At 44.8% G+C, this 14,758-nt stretch overlaps 1 protein-coding gene and 1 long non-coding RNA gene across 10 annotated transcripts in view; one reads left to right on the top strand and one right to left on the bottom strand.

Annotated features, from left to right (window-relative positions):
• TMCC1 (transmembrane and coiled-coil domain family 1) overlaps positions 1-14,758 on the bottom strand; it is a 74,756-nt gene that overhangs the window by 40,312 nt on the left and 19,686 nt on the right. The window contains exon 2 of one of the 9 annotated variants that reach the window (XM_071439237.1): positions 12,947-13,005. The exons of 7 other annotated variants lie outside the window; for them this stretch is intronic. In XM_071439237.1, coding sequence (XP_071295338.1) covers positions 12,947-12,985 — 39 coding nt within the window. In that variant the 5' untranslated portion in view covers positions 12,986-13,005. Of the gene's footprint in view, positions 1-3,186; positions 3,241-12,946; positions 13,006-14,758 lie in introns of those variants that run through there. One more of the 9 variants, XM_071439236.1, reaches the window with a different exon arrangement.
• Positions 3,642-13,142, top strand: LOC139595710 (uncharacterized). Its single transcript, XR_011681100.1, has 3 exons — positions 3,642-3,946; positions 5,125-5,298; positions 9,454-13,142. It is a non-coding gene; the product is annotated as an uncharacterized lncRNA (long non-coding RNA).

Raw genomic sequence — 14,758 nt, 5'->3', positions numbered from 1 at the left:
CACCGAGAACTCTGTGAGAGCTATTACTCGGTAGTGAACAGATAGACTCTATCCTGTTGTATCTGCCCAACACCACAGGCAACTCAAGAGCTAAGAGACCCGAGGAAGGGCAACACTGCAGGAAGAGCTAAGAGACCTGGGGGGCAACACTGCAGGAAGAAGTTTGTTTACCTGTGTGAGCAACAAGGAGAAATGCAGCCTGTGCTGTCAAACACAGTCACCCCCTGTCACCTTCACACAGGCGAGCTTCTTTTAGCCCAGCTATTCCCACGCTATAACACACTGAAGTTCCTCTCCCATAAATAAGCTCCACACACACCAGTGGCAACACAGAGACAGTTCAGATGCTGATAAATCCAGATTGAACTTGGGACCAAAAGAGTTTGGCCTGAAATTATTAATATTTTAATGTGCTGAATAAATGAATGGAGTAGCAATCACAGTTCACAAAAATTACTTCTTTTTGGCTTTTTCTTTCTTTAAATCGAACTTAACTACTTGGCTCACTGGAATCTTTCCCAGGAAATGAGTACCTTTTGAAAAAGGGGATGCATGACAACTTAGGAAAACATCCTCAAATAGAGTTCAATTTGTCTCCATTATTCTCTTTTCATAAACCCAGCTAAAACATCTGAAAAAATTCAAGTTGTGTAACAGCTAGATACAGTTTTGTACGATCACCCCAACAGTGAGGGACTTCTCCAAATGCAACACATCAGCAACTGCACTTCTTGAGATCTTGGGTGACAGTAACTGCAGGGCCTCCAAGGGCTTCCAAACAGTACAAGATAGAGAGCAGTTTGAACCAAAATACTCTGAAAACACCTTGGATACTTAAGGAGGAAGGGAAAACATAAAAAAGAAGAAAAAAAGGAAAAGAAAATAAAAAAGGCATGGAGACCTCCCACAGAACCAGAAGATGACAAAGGGAACAAACCAAATTTAGCCAGGGGAAACTGGTTATCAAATGCAAACATTTCATAAATTAAGATACAGTTAAGTGCTTATACAGCCCTTTCCAGAACAATATTTTAAAACTGGATAGCCATTAGGAAAATAAGAGAAAGGCATTAACCTCATTCATAGGTGGAAGATGGAGACTGGGAAAACTGAAATGATTTGATGGAAGCCATTCATTGCAAATAGCCCCGCAGAAAACCAGATCTTGGAGATTAAAGCCTGGATCATGAGGCCATATTTCTCCTTCCTCCATGAAGTCCTGCTTTTTCTTTGCTCAAGTTTTATAAGCACCGGTGGCAGCATTTTTCAGTTTGCAGCTCTCAAATCTGCACATTCTATTTGAAGCCTCCACCATTAAATGTGGTTAGAAACTGCAATTTTGACCTTGCAGCTGCATAACACAGGCACGCCAATAATAATGCCCAATTTCACACAAGAAGTGGTCACACCCTGGGAGCAGGTGCTCCAGGTCCTACAAAAGCATTTGCCAACTCTGAAGTGTAAGTCACCATCCGTACAAGAACCGAGGTTTTCACAGAATAAACACTAATAAAGTTACGGTTTATTTTTATACAGTCTGGCAGTGATTGCATTTCAGCTGATAAAGGTATCAGCAAAATCATACATATTTTCTATGCTTTCCTTTCAAAAGACCAAAGATGGTTTTAGCACCATTTGCCTCTCTTCCACCAAGGTGTCCAACACACAGGGACTTCCCAGTCCCATCTGAAGCACAGTGAGGAGACAGGGAGATGCAGTTCTCATCCTACATCCAAACTGAGATAAGCATAATCCCTTCCAATTGTTCACACAACTACACTTTTTGTTTTGGTAAACACAGACCAAGCTCTCATTTTCTCCTTCAGTTCACTATACTATAAGAGCTGCACAACTTTTACAATTAAAACAGAGAAATCAAGAGTATATCAGGGCCAGACAATTGTATAAAGTAGGTTTGACACAATCAGAGCTAATGCAGTACAAGACACAATTGTGTCAGACAACGCAAAAATGGACAGAGCCAGAAAAACAAATTGGTGACAAATCAGTGAAAACATTTTTCCAAATCACCCTGCCCACCGAGAAAAACAAGGATTAAAAATGGAGTTATCCAAATGAGTTCATTTTAAACTATTTTGGCTGCCCTACATAAATAAATCTTAGATACAAAGTTCATTACTAACTAGATCAAGTCTCTTTTGAGGGGAAGATTAAACTCCGAAGTGTCTGCGGAGACTTCTACTGCTTGCAGACACAGCTTGACACATAAAAAGGCAAACCCCTAAAAGATGCAAGTTTCAGTTTTCCCTGAAATGGCCACATCAAGATGAGGAGGTAGTAAAGAAAATTACAAATTAATTAGAAAGATAGCACATTATTGCAAAGCTGTAGCTTTTCCCAAGACAGTTTGCAGGATGCGAATTCTGACCCATTTTAAATGCTGATGACAGCATTTTAGAATTCTGATGACTGCATTTTAAAACCTTTACAAATACACAAAAGGCAGTGGGAGGGATAGAGAAGAACAGCTTAAATGTAAAGTGAAAGTTCAGCTTGCCTCCTAAGAGTCCAATACTGTAACTCCTATGTCCAGAGTCAATTCTGCTCACTGGGAAGGGTGTACAGATGGGGCTGTGCTCGCAGCTCTAGAACGGTTCATACCTGCAGCGTCCTACACAGACTCACTTTTATTCATGGATGGATTTTTCCAAATGTTTTTGCAACTACACGCATTGGATTCAGTGACAATCTGCAAGACTACTTGGATTAACTATTCTCTCTCTTAAGGCAGATTCCTGAAACGAATTCGAACACTTTCAATTAATAAACAGCAAAAGCTATACACGGCAGCTCCTTTGTTCTGAAGCCCCGTGTTGCCAGTGAGGGTTACGGAGCCTGCACAGGGCAGGGCGTGCTCCCCCGTCCCTGCAGGTATGCCGCTGGGACGGCTCACACCGCTAAGCACCTTCTGCCCAGGACAAAGCACACGTGTGAGCGCTCTCACAGGCACCTCTCGGGCACACCCGTTAGTTCCGCTGCCCCCTCTCGCGTATGCCCGGCCCAGCGCGGAGGCTGCGCTGACCCCCAAAGCCGGCACCGCTGCGGTACCAGCGGCCCCGGCGGACCCCCGCCCGCCCGAGCCTTTGTGTCCGTGCGGACGCGAACAAAGGCGGAGGGGCTCCTCGCCCGGGCGCGGCTCTGCGGGGACCCGCGGCTCGCACCCACCTTCGAGAGCTGCCTGCGCAGGCTGAAGCGCTGCACCATGGTCCGCCGCGGGGCCGGGCAGCGCGGGGCCGGCAGCGCGGGGCGCGGCGGGCGAGGGGCGGCAGCCGGCGGCGCTCAGCGGGGGCTGCGCATTCTCGGCCGCCGGGGCCGGCACCGTGTCCTGGCCCAGCGCTGCCCCGAGGAGCCCGGCGCTGGGCCGGGCCGGGCCGTACAGGAAAGAACAGGACCGGGCAGGGCAGGGCAGTGCGGGGCGCGGCGCGGCGCTCCCGCCTGCCGCTGCGGGAGGCGGGTACAGACACACCCGGCACCGCCCCGGCACCGCCCCGGCACCGCCCCGGCACCGCCCCGGCACCGCCCCGGCACCGCCCCGGCACCGCCCCGGCACCGCCCCGGCACCGCCCCGCCGCCGGCAAGGCCCGGCCCTGCGGGGCTCAGGCGAGCGCCGCGCCCGCCCCGGGGCCCCCCTGAAGGGCGAGCCCGTCCCAGCGCTCCCGCCGAGCCACACCGGACGCGGGCCCGCGCAGCTCCCGCTGCATTCGCACACTGTGGCACGAGAGTGTCAGCTCTGCCCCGGGAATCAGCACAGAAGACCCCGTTGCAATCACTAGAAAATAATTCAAGAAAGTATTTCTCCCTCCCCGCCATAAATATGCAATAAACATGTGTGATAAAACAGGTACACTTGCAGTTCTTCAAATGCCGTGACAAGAGTGGCTTTCGGAGCCTGGAAGTGTTCTTCCTCCGCTCACAGCACTGGTGAGTGAGGGACACAGCACAATCTTGCAGAACAGGGGATTGCAGGGCTCTAACCTCGCTTTGCAGCAATGCTCCGAGGGGCTGCAGGAGTCCAGCAGGCAGGACAGACACAGTGCCAGCCTGTACGGTGCAGAGGGGGCAGCGCTCGGGCAGCTGCCAGGATGTTCATACACGAAGGAGGTAAACCAAAAACCCCAAACACAACGAGGAGCTCAAAATCTCTGGAAACAAGCCTGTTTCTGAAGTAGTCCTGTCTCACCATTTTAGTTTTGGACTTCTTAGGATTTTATTTCCAAATCATTTTGTAATTGCCTCTTGCACGCAATAGAAAGGCTTCCTTTGTGCACTGCACTGAAATGGCCATGGCTTGATCACTCCAGTACATGGTGTTACCTACACAGAAAAATAGTTTCTCAGTAACTATCCGCAAAACTACTGGATAAGGAACAGCTCCCATGCCAGCGCATGTCCCTGATGAGTCTTGACTCAGTATCAGTGCTGGATTATCCAGGACTGTGCGTCTCACTAGCACTCTCCTCAGACCTTAGCTTCACTGGGTACCAGCTACTGGCACAGTGGCTAAAAGGGATCCCGTTGCATGCTTCAGCTAGGACAAATCTGGGGCTCCAGACTGCACAATATGTATGGTTATGGTGTGTACCTGGCTGTTAGGAGTCAGCTGTGCATTGACTCCATATAAAACCCCTCCCAATGGCAGGTACTAGGTAAGTACGGATTACTACCATGCATGATTGTATAGTCTTGTAAAAAAGGAAGGTATATTAGGCCAGAATATTTGCCTTGTTAAGGAAAATGTTTCTAGCCTATTTTTAAGGTCATCAGGTGATCTGGACACTAGAGATAGAAAAGACATTTGCAGTTGGGCCATGGTTATGAGAACAGTCAGTGTGGTTCCTTAAAAAGACCTTGAAGGGAAAGTTATAAGAAGATTAAACAGAGGTGTTTATTTTATAACTGTCATTCAAAAGTAACATCAATAGATGCATCCTTCAGCACCGAAATCCCAGCTGTGAAATGAGAGCAGGATTCAGTAGCATTCTGCCCAGTCAGGGGTAACTCAGAGGTATTGAATGCAGACATGTTCTGTACAGGGAAAGTATTCCCTGACAGAACTTGGACTCCTTTTCATAATGCTCTCCTTTTTTTGGAATATACGGAAAGTACACCACCCAGTTACCAGGCCTCAGTTTGGTGATGACCATGGAGAGCTGACAGTACAGAAAACAAAAAGGACTGGGACTCTAGAAGCACTTCCTTGTACTGGCAGAGAAGACACCAGATGCTATGGGGATTCTGCATCTAGCAGCTGCATCCTCCTCCTCCTCCCTGAACTGGGTCAGTACTTCTTGTTCTGCAGTTTGGCTATATTCAGAAGCCTCATGCACACCGTTCAATGCCTCCTGCAGAAAATCCATACCACCACCTTGAACAGCTGTGCGCCAGGGAAAGCTCATGTGCCTACTGCTGCAGAGACCAAAAGGACAAGTGTGTGTGAGATGAGAATGAGAGCGTGAGATGGCGCGGGAGCGCGAGAGAGTGTGAGTGTGCGCACATACGCAGTCAGTCAGTGATGCAGTGTGGGAGTCCACTGTAGCACTGGAGTAAAACACTGGAGCCTGGACAGCCAGCTGATCACCTTATCTGCTGCACCCAAACCTCCCTGCTTCCATGCTGCCTGACAGCAGATACCAATGGCTCTGGGTAATCAGCCTCTCACCCGCAGGGCTGGGTGCCCAAGGTGCTGAGGACTACCCACTGTCCTGCACCTGGGACACAGAGGGCCTCATTTCCTCCACAGACACTCAGCTCTCCCTTCCCCAATAGGCTCCTGTGGCTCAGTCTGGGTCACAGAGATACAGATAAGGAACGGAGCCAGCTTGGCTGGGAAATAATCCACATCAGACCAAGATGGGACTGCCAGATTAGCAGAATTGATGGTAGCAACATTCTCCTTTGTCTCTGGAGCCAAGGCCTCACATTCAGCATTTCCAAACTGATGCTTACAATCTTCACAGTTAATTAATGGCTCCTGGTCTCAACATACCCCTTAGTCCCCTGTTGCTGGGCTATTGTCACTTCTTTTCCTAATATTACCTTCCTACAGCACTTATTTCCTGTGCAATAGCTTAATTGGTGAATTCTTCTGTTTTTATCCAGGAACATGATGGAGAAAAAGCAAGATTTCAGTAAAAGGCACCAAATTTTATTTTCAAATTTAAAATGAACTTGACATAATGAACTAGTGCCTCTGCCTGATACCCTTTCATGAGGACTCAAAACACAATTAGAATTAATCTTTGGTACAAAATACCGTGTAAATAATTTTCTTTTTTAAAATGCTCAGTAAAGAAGATAATTATTTGTTTTAATATCCCTCTCATGGAGGTCTTCTACAGCTTTTTACTTGTATATCAAATACAGAGTTGTTAGCAGTTTTTAAAAAAATTATCTTTTAGAACCATATAAAGCTAGAAGAAATATGTATGTATAAATGCTACATCAATGCTTGACACATGTAAATGAACAGGAAGGGATCTTCCTGATAACCTCTTACAGAGGGACCTTTTAAGATAACCAACAGGAGAGACATTTTCTTATTGCAGAAGGTTTGAAAGATTAAAATTTCATATTTTGAAACCTACACGTTCTCAGGATAAACCCTTTCAACTTATTTTATATGTATTTCAAAATAAAACACTTAAAGACGCCTCAGTGCTCTGGATTCACGGCAGTGAGCCCCAGTCTCAGCAGGTATGGGCTGCTGTAGGTCTTTCTGAGCTCCCCCCTCGTACCAGACTCCCCCGCTCCACGGCGCGGCCCCGCGGCGCCCCCTGCGGGCCGGAGCGCCGCTGTGCGGCCCGAGCGCCCGGGAGCGCCCGGGCAGGGGCAGACCCGCCGCACCTGCGGCAAACACGGCACTACCGCCGCACCTGCACCTCTTCCTGTCACTGACCGGGGTGGCACTTCACAGACCATCTCCTTCCACCCTGCTGCTGTGGGCAGGGATACCTTCCACTAGCCCAGGTTACTCCAAGCCTCAGCTAACCTTACAATGAACACTTCCAGATTCGGGGTATATCAAAGCCCTTCACATTTAAAAATCACCAGAAACTCACATATTTAAAAGATGCCATGTACTCCTAAGAAAATTCTCAACAAGTTCACAAACTAAGTTGATTGAGAGGGAAAAGAAACCTACGTCCCCCACTGCAGCACAGGCTGCAGCCACCATCAGCACGACTTTGCCTTTCTCAGTCCCGAACACTGCTAACCCAGGCCTCCATGTCTGCTTTAGGTTAGGCAGTCTTACTTTGGGTAAAACTCACCTGTCCTGCCCACATTCAGCACTCACAGAAAGTGGGACACGGGCATAGCGTTGCACTGCTTAGAGTAAAAATTATTTCCGTTTTTTCAGGGACCATATTTCTGTTCCTGGCCAGCACCGGTTTGCTGCTCGAGTACAGCAGATTTCCACTTCTCACCAGGAAAGTCACAGCATTCCCATAGTTGTAAAATATTTGAACATGTCCCAGTAAAATATCCTTCCTTCCTGCACACCATTTGGAACTGAGAGATTAGATTAGCTCTTTTATTCAGGACTTCCACCTGCAAACTGCACAAGGCAGATAAACACACCCAGTGGTGCCACAACCCTGCCTAATCCTAACACCCTGGCAGAGTGTCATGGTACCACTCAATATCTCTCCTCCCTGCCGCCCGCTTCCTATATGGGTGGGCCACTGCAAAGCAAAAGCCCAGGTTTTATTATTTTAACATTAATTTCCAACTAAATTACACTTAGAATTTCTACATAACTGTTTCAGAAAGCACTCATGACAAGTTTGCAAAAAGGATGACAAATAAGATATATATCACAGTCAAGTCTACAATTAGAAATTACTTAAAATGTTTTGGAGTTGCCATGAAATTTGATACTAGCACCGTAACTATCATAGACAGTGTTGGTACAGTGAATCACAGGCAAACAAAGCATTTGTCACTTTGGTGATATCCCCGCAGGTAAACACCATGAGGATAAAGATGGTGCAGCCCCTTTCCCAATGGCTCAAAATCATGATTTTACTGAAATTGACCCCAATCCTAAGAGAGATTTGGGGATGATGTTGGATGGTATTCTACCGTGGAAGATGCAGACCAGTCAAAAGCATCGATGACACATCTGCAGTGGCTCTGCTACCTGCTGCAGCACGCACCTGTCTCCAGAGCTTGCTCTATCATGGCTGAATACGTCAGCAGAAGATGTAGCACTGAGTTTTAACAGCACTGCCTAGAGAAGGTTACATTTTTAGCCTTAGAATTGAGCAACCAAGTAACCTCCCAGGGAAGGACACTAGTTGTTGACAACTTGAAGCGATAACACCTCCACCCTGCCCAGAACAACAGCACGAACTGTAGGACCTGAGGAACACTGGAAGGGTGACTCTAAACGGAGAGGAGGGATTATAATAAGTGTGTGCATAACATTTTAACACCAATAATACTTTTCCTTCTGTAAAAAAATAGATCTGGACTAATAATGATGAGACCCTTCAGATTTCAGTTATACTGAAATTCTTGGCTCTTCCCATACAGAGTGTGTGTGTGTGTGTCTGTGATTGTATCCTTTGCCCACAAGACTTTGAGCCTAATGCCCCTCTCTGCTGCACAAAGGTCACTGCTCCCAGAGAGGGAAAACAGTGCCAGCTGCAGAATGGGCTTCTGGGGCAATTAAGCAACCGAAGACTAATTTCTGAGCTTGTGAAATAACCCTTAGCCTACTCCTGACCTGTCTCAACTTGCAATTAAGCCACCCCAGTGATCTGCCAGTATCTTATCTTGCTGCAAGACACAAACAATGCAACCCTATCACCCTGCACTGCACAAACGCTGGGCTGGCTTTTCCACTGGGAGCAGAGTGGCCCAGGCACACGGGAGTCAGAGCTGCCCTGGACACAATGACACAACCCCGTTCAGATATGCTGGGAGCCTGAATCTGCAGCTCCAGGGGTCTACAGGGCCACTTTTAAGAAAGAAGTAAATTCCTGCTGTCCTGAAATGCTCTTTGTGCACTGTCTATCGAGGTTCTTGTACACCTGGCTGTCAGGATAGCCCCTGCTTCACCCTCCCAAAAGAGTACAAGTTCTCCCTTCACAGGAACTGTGCAAGTTGGTGCTGGCTGAACATGATTCAACTGCAGATGCTGAAAGTGAAATAATTTTTAGCATTTCCAGTCCCTTACGGCCAAAACTACAAATATTTTACTTCAATCAGTTACAAAAAAAAAAAAAAATTACCAAATGCTCACCACCAATGTAAGCTGAACTGCAGAGCCAACACTAGAGTATGGTGCTAAGATTGCTTGTTCTCTGGGGAAATGGGCTAAAGCCAAAGTCATCTTTTAGAGATCCAGGACATACTGTTCACAGCCACAGTAGACTTTCCACATGGTTGTAATGTTATAAAAAACTCTTATCTTCTCCTTTTTCACAGGTGGTTCTCCTAGGTGTATTGCATGGTGTTTAGGACAGAAGAATTTGCAAAAATTATCTGGCAAATAAGTTACCACTAAGACTATTTACAGCTGGAGAGAAACTGTTCATTCTTTCACAACTGTGCTACATATACTGAAAGGATGGCACCTTGCTGTCTTGTTTATGCTATCATGCAGTGTGCAGACCAGTGTGAACACTTGGAAGGAGTCACTGTAAGTAATTAAGAAAAGCAAGCTTATTGCTGGTAGGTTTGTGATACCCATAGGATCTACTCTATCTGGAAAATATTGATGCAGCTGCAAGTTGAAGACTGTAAACTTATGCCAAAAGTATATGCAGGAATTTTCTAAAATGTGGACATTAACAGAATATATATTTAAGTTGATAACCAAAACCCAAAGATATTTGAAATATTTATGAAAACTTATTGTCAAAACTGACAAGTGGATGAGGACATGTGAAGTTCTGTCAGGATACAGGAGGACTGAAGTGAGTGGAGCCTTGAAAAGCTGCTCTATGAGAATCCCACTGCAGGACAGTAAATCCTTTCTCTCATCATTCCTGCAGCCCTAAGACAAACAAATGGCAACCAGAAAATGTCTGGGCCTACGGAGGCAAAAAGCTGCAAATCCACCAAACGGCTTCATACTAAATTAATCCAAGTTGGTCTGTCTTCTCAGTGATGCCAGAAGGTGTCAGCCAAGGGCTTCCACCAAACATTCCAAACCAATTTCCTGTCCAGAATCCAGACTGAGTAACACGACCTTACTACAGCCATGCTCCAACACCAACACTGGTGTCATGCCCAGGTGACAGCAAATCATACAGGGATCTTCATGGCAAAAATCACAGTGAGGTTCCACAAGGCCAGGTGCTGGGTCCTGCATGTGGGTCACAGGCATGGATAAAAGTTCATGTGGATACAACTGCTCACCAAAGTACCAATAATTTCATATCTCTCAAACATCAATATTGTTCTGTTCTTGACACATAATTAATTACCTCACAAAAAGCTCTGTAAGTACATGAGACCCAAATGAGATCCGTGCAGGCTCAGCCATTTTCAAACAACCACAATCCCAATTTTCTCAGCTCAGTGGGTTGCCTCTACAAGAAAAGATCTATGAAAAAATATTTAGATTGCTTGAAATAAAAGCCCAAGTGAAGTATCTCAGTAAGATTTTAATTATTACACTTTCAATGCTATGACAATCTCATTTCTCAGCTTCTATACAAAGCCTAACAACATGTGGCAGGATTATTACACATGCAAATATATGTAAATGAGGTATTCAGAAAAATCTGATCTGTTGTTTTGGGATAACATTTGCCCTTCTATTTCAACAACAAACTAAGAAAACAGAGATGTAACAATACTGTGAACTAAAAACATTTTGTGTGCAGAGGATTATTAAGAATTTATTATCGTTTACACTACAAAATACTCAATGTCCTTCATTCCTAATGAAAGTGGAGGACACCTCAGCACCACAGAATCAGGCTCATCCAAAACTTATTATTCTGAATAACCATACAAACACAAGGTCAACCTATTAACAGGCGAAGTTACAACACCACCAGAGTTTTCCACCTTTACCTGAAAGGCACTATCACAGCCCTTGCTAAACTCTGACAGTTGCTCCAGGCTCAACCTCGTTCTTCACATAAACCAGTGCTTAAAGCAGAGATTGTATTATGCTTCTGTTGTATGGTAAGAGAACCTCTAAATTCTCTGAACGGCCTGAGCAGGCAGCTCTGTTGCCTCCGTGAGCCCCAGCACCAAGGCAGTAACACTGCAACCTGGCCCCAGCACCCAGGGTCCAACCTTGGCCCAGGGGCTTTGCAGAATTGACAAGAAATAAAGACTCCTCTCTCCAAAACTTTGCAGCATCCACACATAAAACATTGGCAGGGGAAAAAAAATACCAACACCTAACCAACCCAAACCCCCACTTCAGTTAACAATACAACATTTTGAGGACATCACCCTCCTAAGCTTTCTGGCACAGTGTTTAGTGGGGGAGGTTGTGTGTGTGTGTGTAATGGGGTTATAGACATGAAAAGGAAAGTGTAGGTGTATCTAATCAGGAGACAGCTGGAAACTGACCCTGCCATGTGAAATAAGCAGGCTGGGGAAAGAGGAAGCTCCTGAAAAAGGAAGCGTGAAGCCTAAGAAGACATCTCACATGCCAGAAACCGAGGATCTGGAGTGAAAGACACACATTGATTGGCTACACCTATTTTTAAAAATGCAACATAAATGACAAAATGGTGCCCAGCACATGAAGAAAGAGGACTTCCATCTGGTTCATATAGCTGGAACAAAGACACCAGGAAAAAAAGGGGTGGAAAAACAGTAATGTGATAGGAGCTTTCAGAAGTTTAAAAAGTCCAAGACAAAAGAAAGGCAAGACAAACTAATATCAATACCATATCTTGCACACATCTTTTCCTTGCACACAGGAAGGAATGTGACTCTGCATGTGACTCAGGAAGAAGGGGACTCTGAGGAGCTGGCTGGAAAACTCAGCTCCTAGAGCTTCCCTGCTCTGAGCCCTGCCCTTCCACAGCTGCCCCATGATGGGCAGCTGAGTTTCTTAGTATTCCATGGAATTTGATTACAAAATTTCCTTTTGCACTTTTGCAATTTACCTCGTGGACATGGCCAAGCTGATAAGGGTTTTTTCCTTTTCCAAAGGAAAAGTATCTGTGTTCAGAGATAGCACTACTGCTAAAAAGCAAATGTAACAGCATTGAGCAGGACCAACCCAACAAGAAAATAAATCACAAGCTTTAGCCAAGCTCAACACAGCATTTTTGTAGGCAATGTTAGGCATAAACTCTTATCACTGTGCAGCCTTGCACAGAAGGATGACGCTCAGGGCTTGACTCCACAAAACATGGTAGATATGGAAATAGCCCAGATGTGTTTAACAGGTCTTTAAGCTTCAGTAGTAAGCAAGACTGAAGCACGTGGGCTCCTGCTCATCCATGCCTGACAAAACAGTTCTGCAACAGGTAACGCTCCTGCCGTTCCAATAAGAAGCACTGACAATTTCACGGCCACCCACAAAAGCATATAGAATAATGCTCTGATAAAATAAGCCGCTGATAAAATATAAATGAAGGCTAATTTCTCAGCAATCCAAGTCTGATGATATCCTTCATCTACTCATAGTAAAACCTTCAGCAGTCATAGTCAAATCTTAAAAGCAGGAAGGGTGCATGGCACACAAGGGTGTGCAGAACCTGCAGCTCCCTGAGACCTTCACGTCTCACTTCAACAGCCTAGTGAGCAGGTACAGAGCATGTGAAGCAAACAAAATGTTCACTACTCTTCCTAACTGTCTGAATAGATCTGAATACTGGGAGAAAAATAATGAAAGAAAGGAAAGGAGAGCAGGAATTCCTGCCACAAGAGCAGTGCCAGCACAGTGACACAGGTGACATCAAGGCATGGGCACAGGCCTGTGCAGTTCAACACCCGTTACCTGACAGGGCAGAGGAGTCCCAGAACCACTGGCACACATCCAACACCAACGGGAACAAGCTGTGTCACGACACGGGGAGGTACCAGCAAAGCAAACAATGACAGAAGACAGGAACCAGAAAACAGAGTTATATTGCTTGACTACAAATCCTTTGTTACATAGTTCTTGTCATAATTAAATCACAACTTTTCCATTCTGTGAGTTGTTTCTCTGTTCCTTGTAGCTTGTATAGCCCATATGTTCACAACAGATGGATCAATGCTGTAGCTCAGTGACATTTTTCTAATTATAGATGGATTTATGAAATTCTTAAATAATTTTGAAGAAAATACTCTCTGCTGAGGGACAGTGAGTCAGTGTAGCATCACTGTCAACAGCAAACACCAAAACTAAGGAAGTGAAATTGCTGTGGCTTTATTAAAAGGAAAAGGTCAAAAATTTATTTAAAAGATAACATCACAAAAAGCTGAAGGAGACAAATAGGCAAAGTGTTGAGAAAGTGAGCACAGACCAACAAAAAAAGTTAAGTGAAAGTTAGATGCAGTGACAATCCATACAGGCTTGGTATAACTTGGGGGTCCAGAGGTCTCTCAACCTTAATGAGTGACCATTATCTGCCAGACACTTCAAAAAAATGATTTCTATTTCTTAAGCTTCATTATGTAATCTAGTCTCAGTGAGGCTAAATAAAATAGGAGAACTTAGGGTTAAATTAATACTGTGTGAAACAACTTCAATACCTCATAACTTAAAGACAGTGTTTAAAGTTTGAATTTACATCAAACTTTAAGTTTGCTCTAATGACTTCAGATTTTTCCTGGTTCTTTACTGATTCTCATTTGAAGTGTGTTGCAAATAATTTTCCAATACAAATTGTTGAATGAAGAGTTACTTTTTGCAACTTAACAACTCATTAATTTATAGTCATAAATTCCAGCAGCGCAGCAGCCTGAATGCTAAGCTGGCTTCTCCAATGAAAACAGCACTGACATCTGTTATAAGGGTGATTTACCAAATGACTGCATTATGCTTTACTGATTTGACAAACTAAGAAGCTCTGCTAATAATCATATCAGTGATTTAAAATTTACATGGAGCTAATTTACAAATACATTACATCTCTATACTGAAAATTCAGTAAAGGCTGCTATATATTATTTAAAGCTGTACAATCATCTGCATTTAACCTGCAAGCTGTCTCCCATTAATTTGTAACTTCAACTGACACAACATATTTTAAACCTGGTATGTACAGACACATGCCATAGCCAAGACAGTATGCCTCAGACTGAAATAACAGCAAGATATTATGTTAATATGGCAAAGACACACAGTGCTTTTCACAGAATATCAGACAACATTCTGTTGTTCTCTGTGAAAAAAACCCCAACATTTCTATTTTTCAATTTTTACTTTTTGTTTCCTGTGCAAATTAAGTCAAGCATAGTTCATGTGATTTTTACAGCTCCCAACATTACACAGATTGCATAGCAATATTGCAGCAGTCTTGACCTTTCTGGCTCTTGGAGGCATGAGAAGATAGAGATCCCCACATTTGGAAGGCACTGAATAACTCTTCCAACCTCTGTGTCACACTGTGAGATAGTGCTGTTACCTGCTCTCAGGAGAGTAAATGGGGTACACCACCCTGACCTGTGAACATTTTCCAGGAAGAGTCCAACTCTCCCGCCCATCGTTCTTCCCTCTCCTACACACTATCTGCTAAAAGACAAAAGGAAGTAACAGAAAAACAGGCACGTGCAACGTGATTTCAGCACAAGGGACTGATACTTGCATCTCCCTCTGTGTCTC

The sequence above is a fragment of the Agelaius tricolor genome, unplaced genomic scaffold (genome assembly GCF_023055355.1).
Source record: "Agelaius tricolor isolate 1412-34295 unplaced genomic scaffold, bAgeTri1.0.p SCAF_14, whole genome shotgun sequence".
NCBI classification, from domain to species: Eukaryota; Metazoa; Chordata; class Aves; order Passeriformes; family Icteridae; genus Agelaius; species Agelaius tricolor.
The sequence above is the reverse complement of the archived record's forward strand: the minus strand, read 5'-3'. Positions and strand labels throughout refer to the sequence as shown.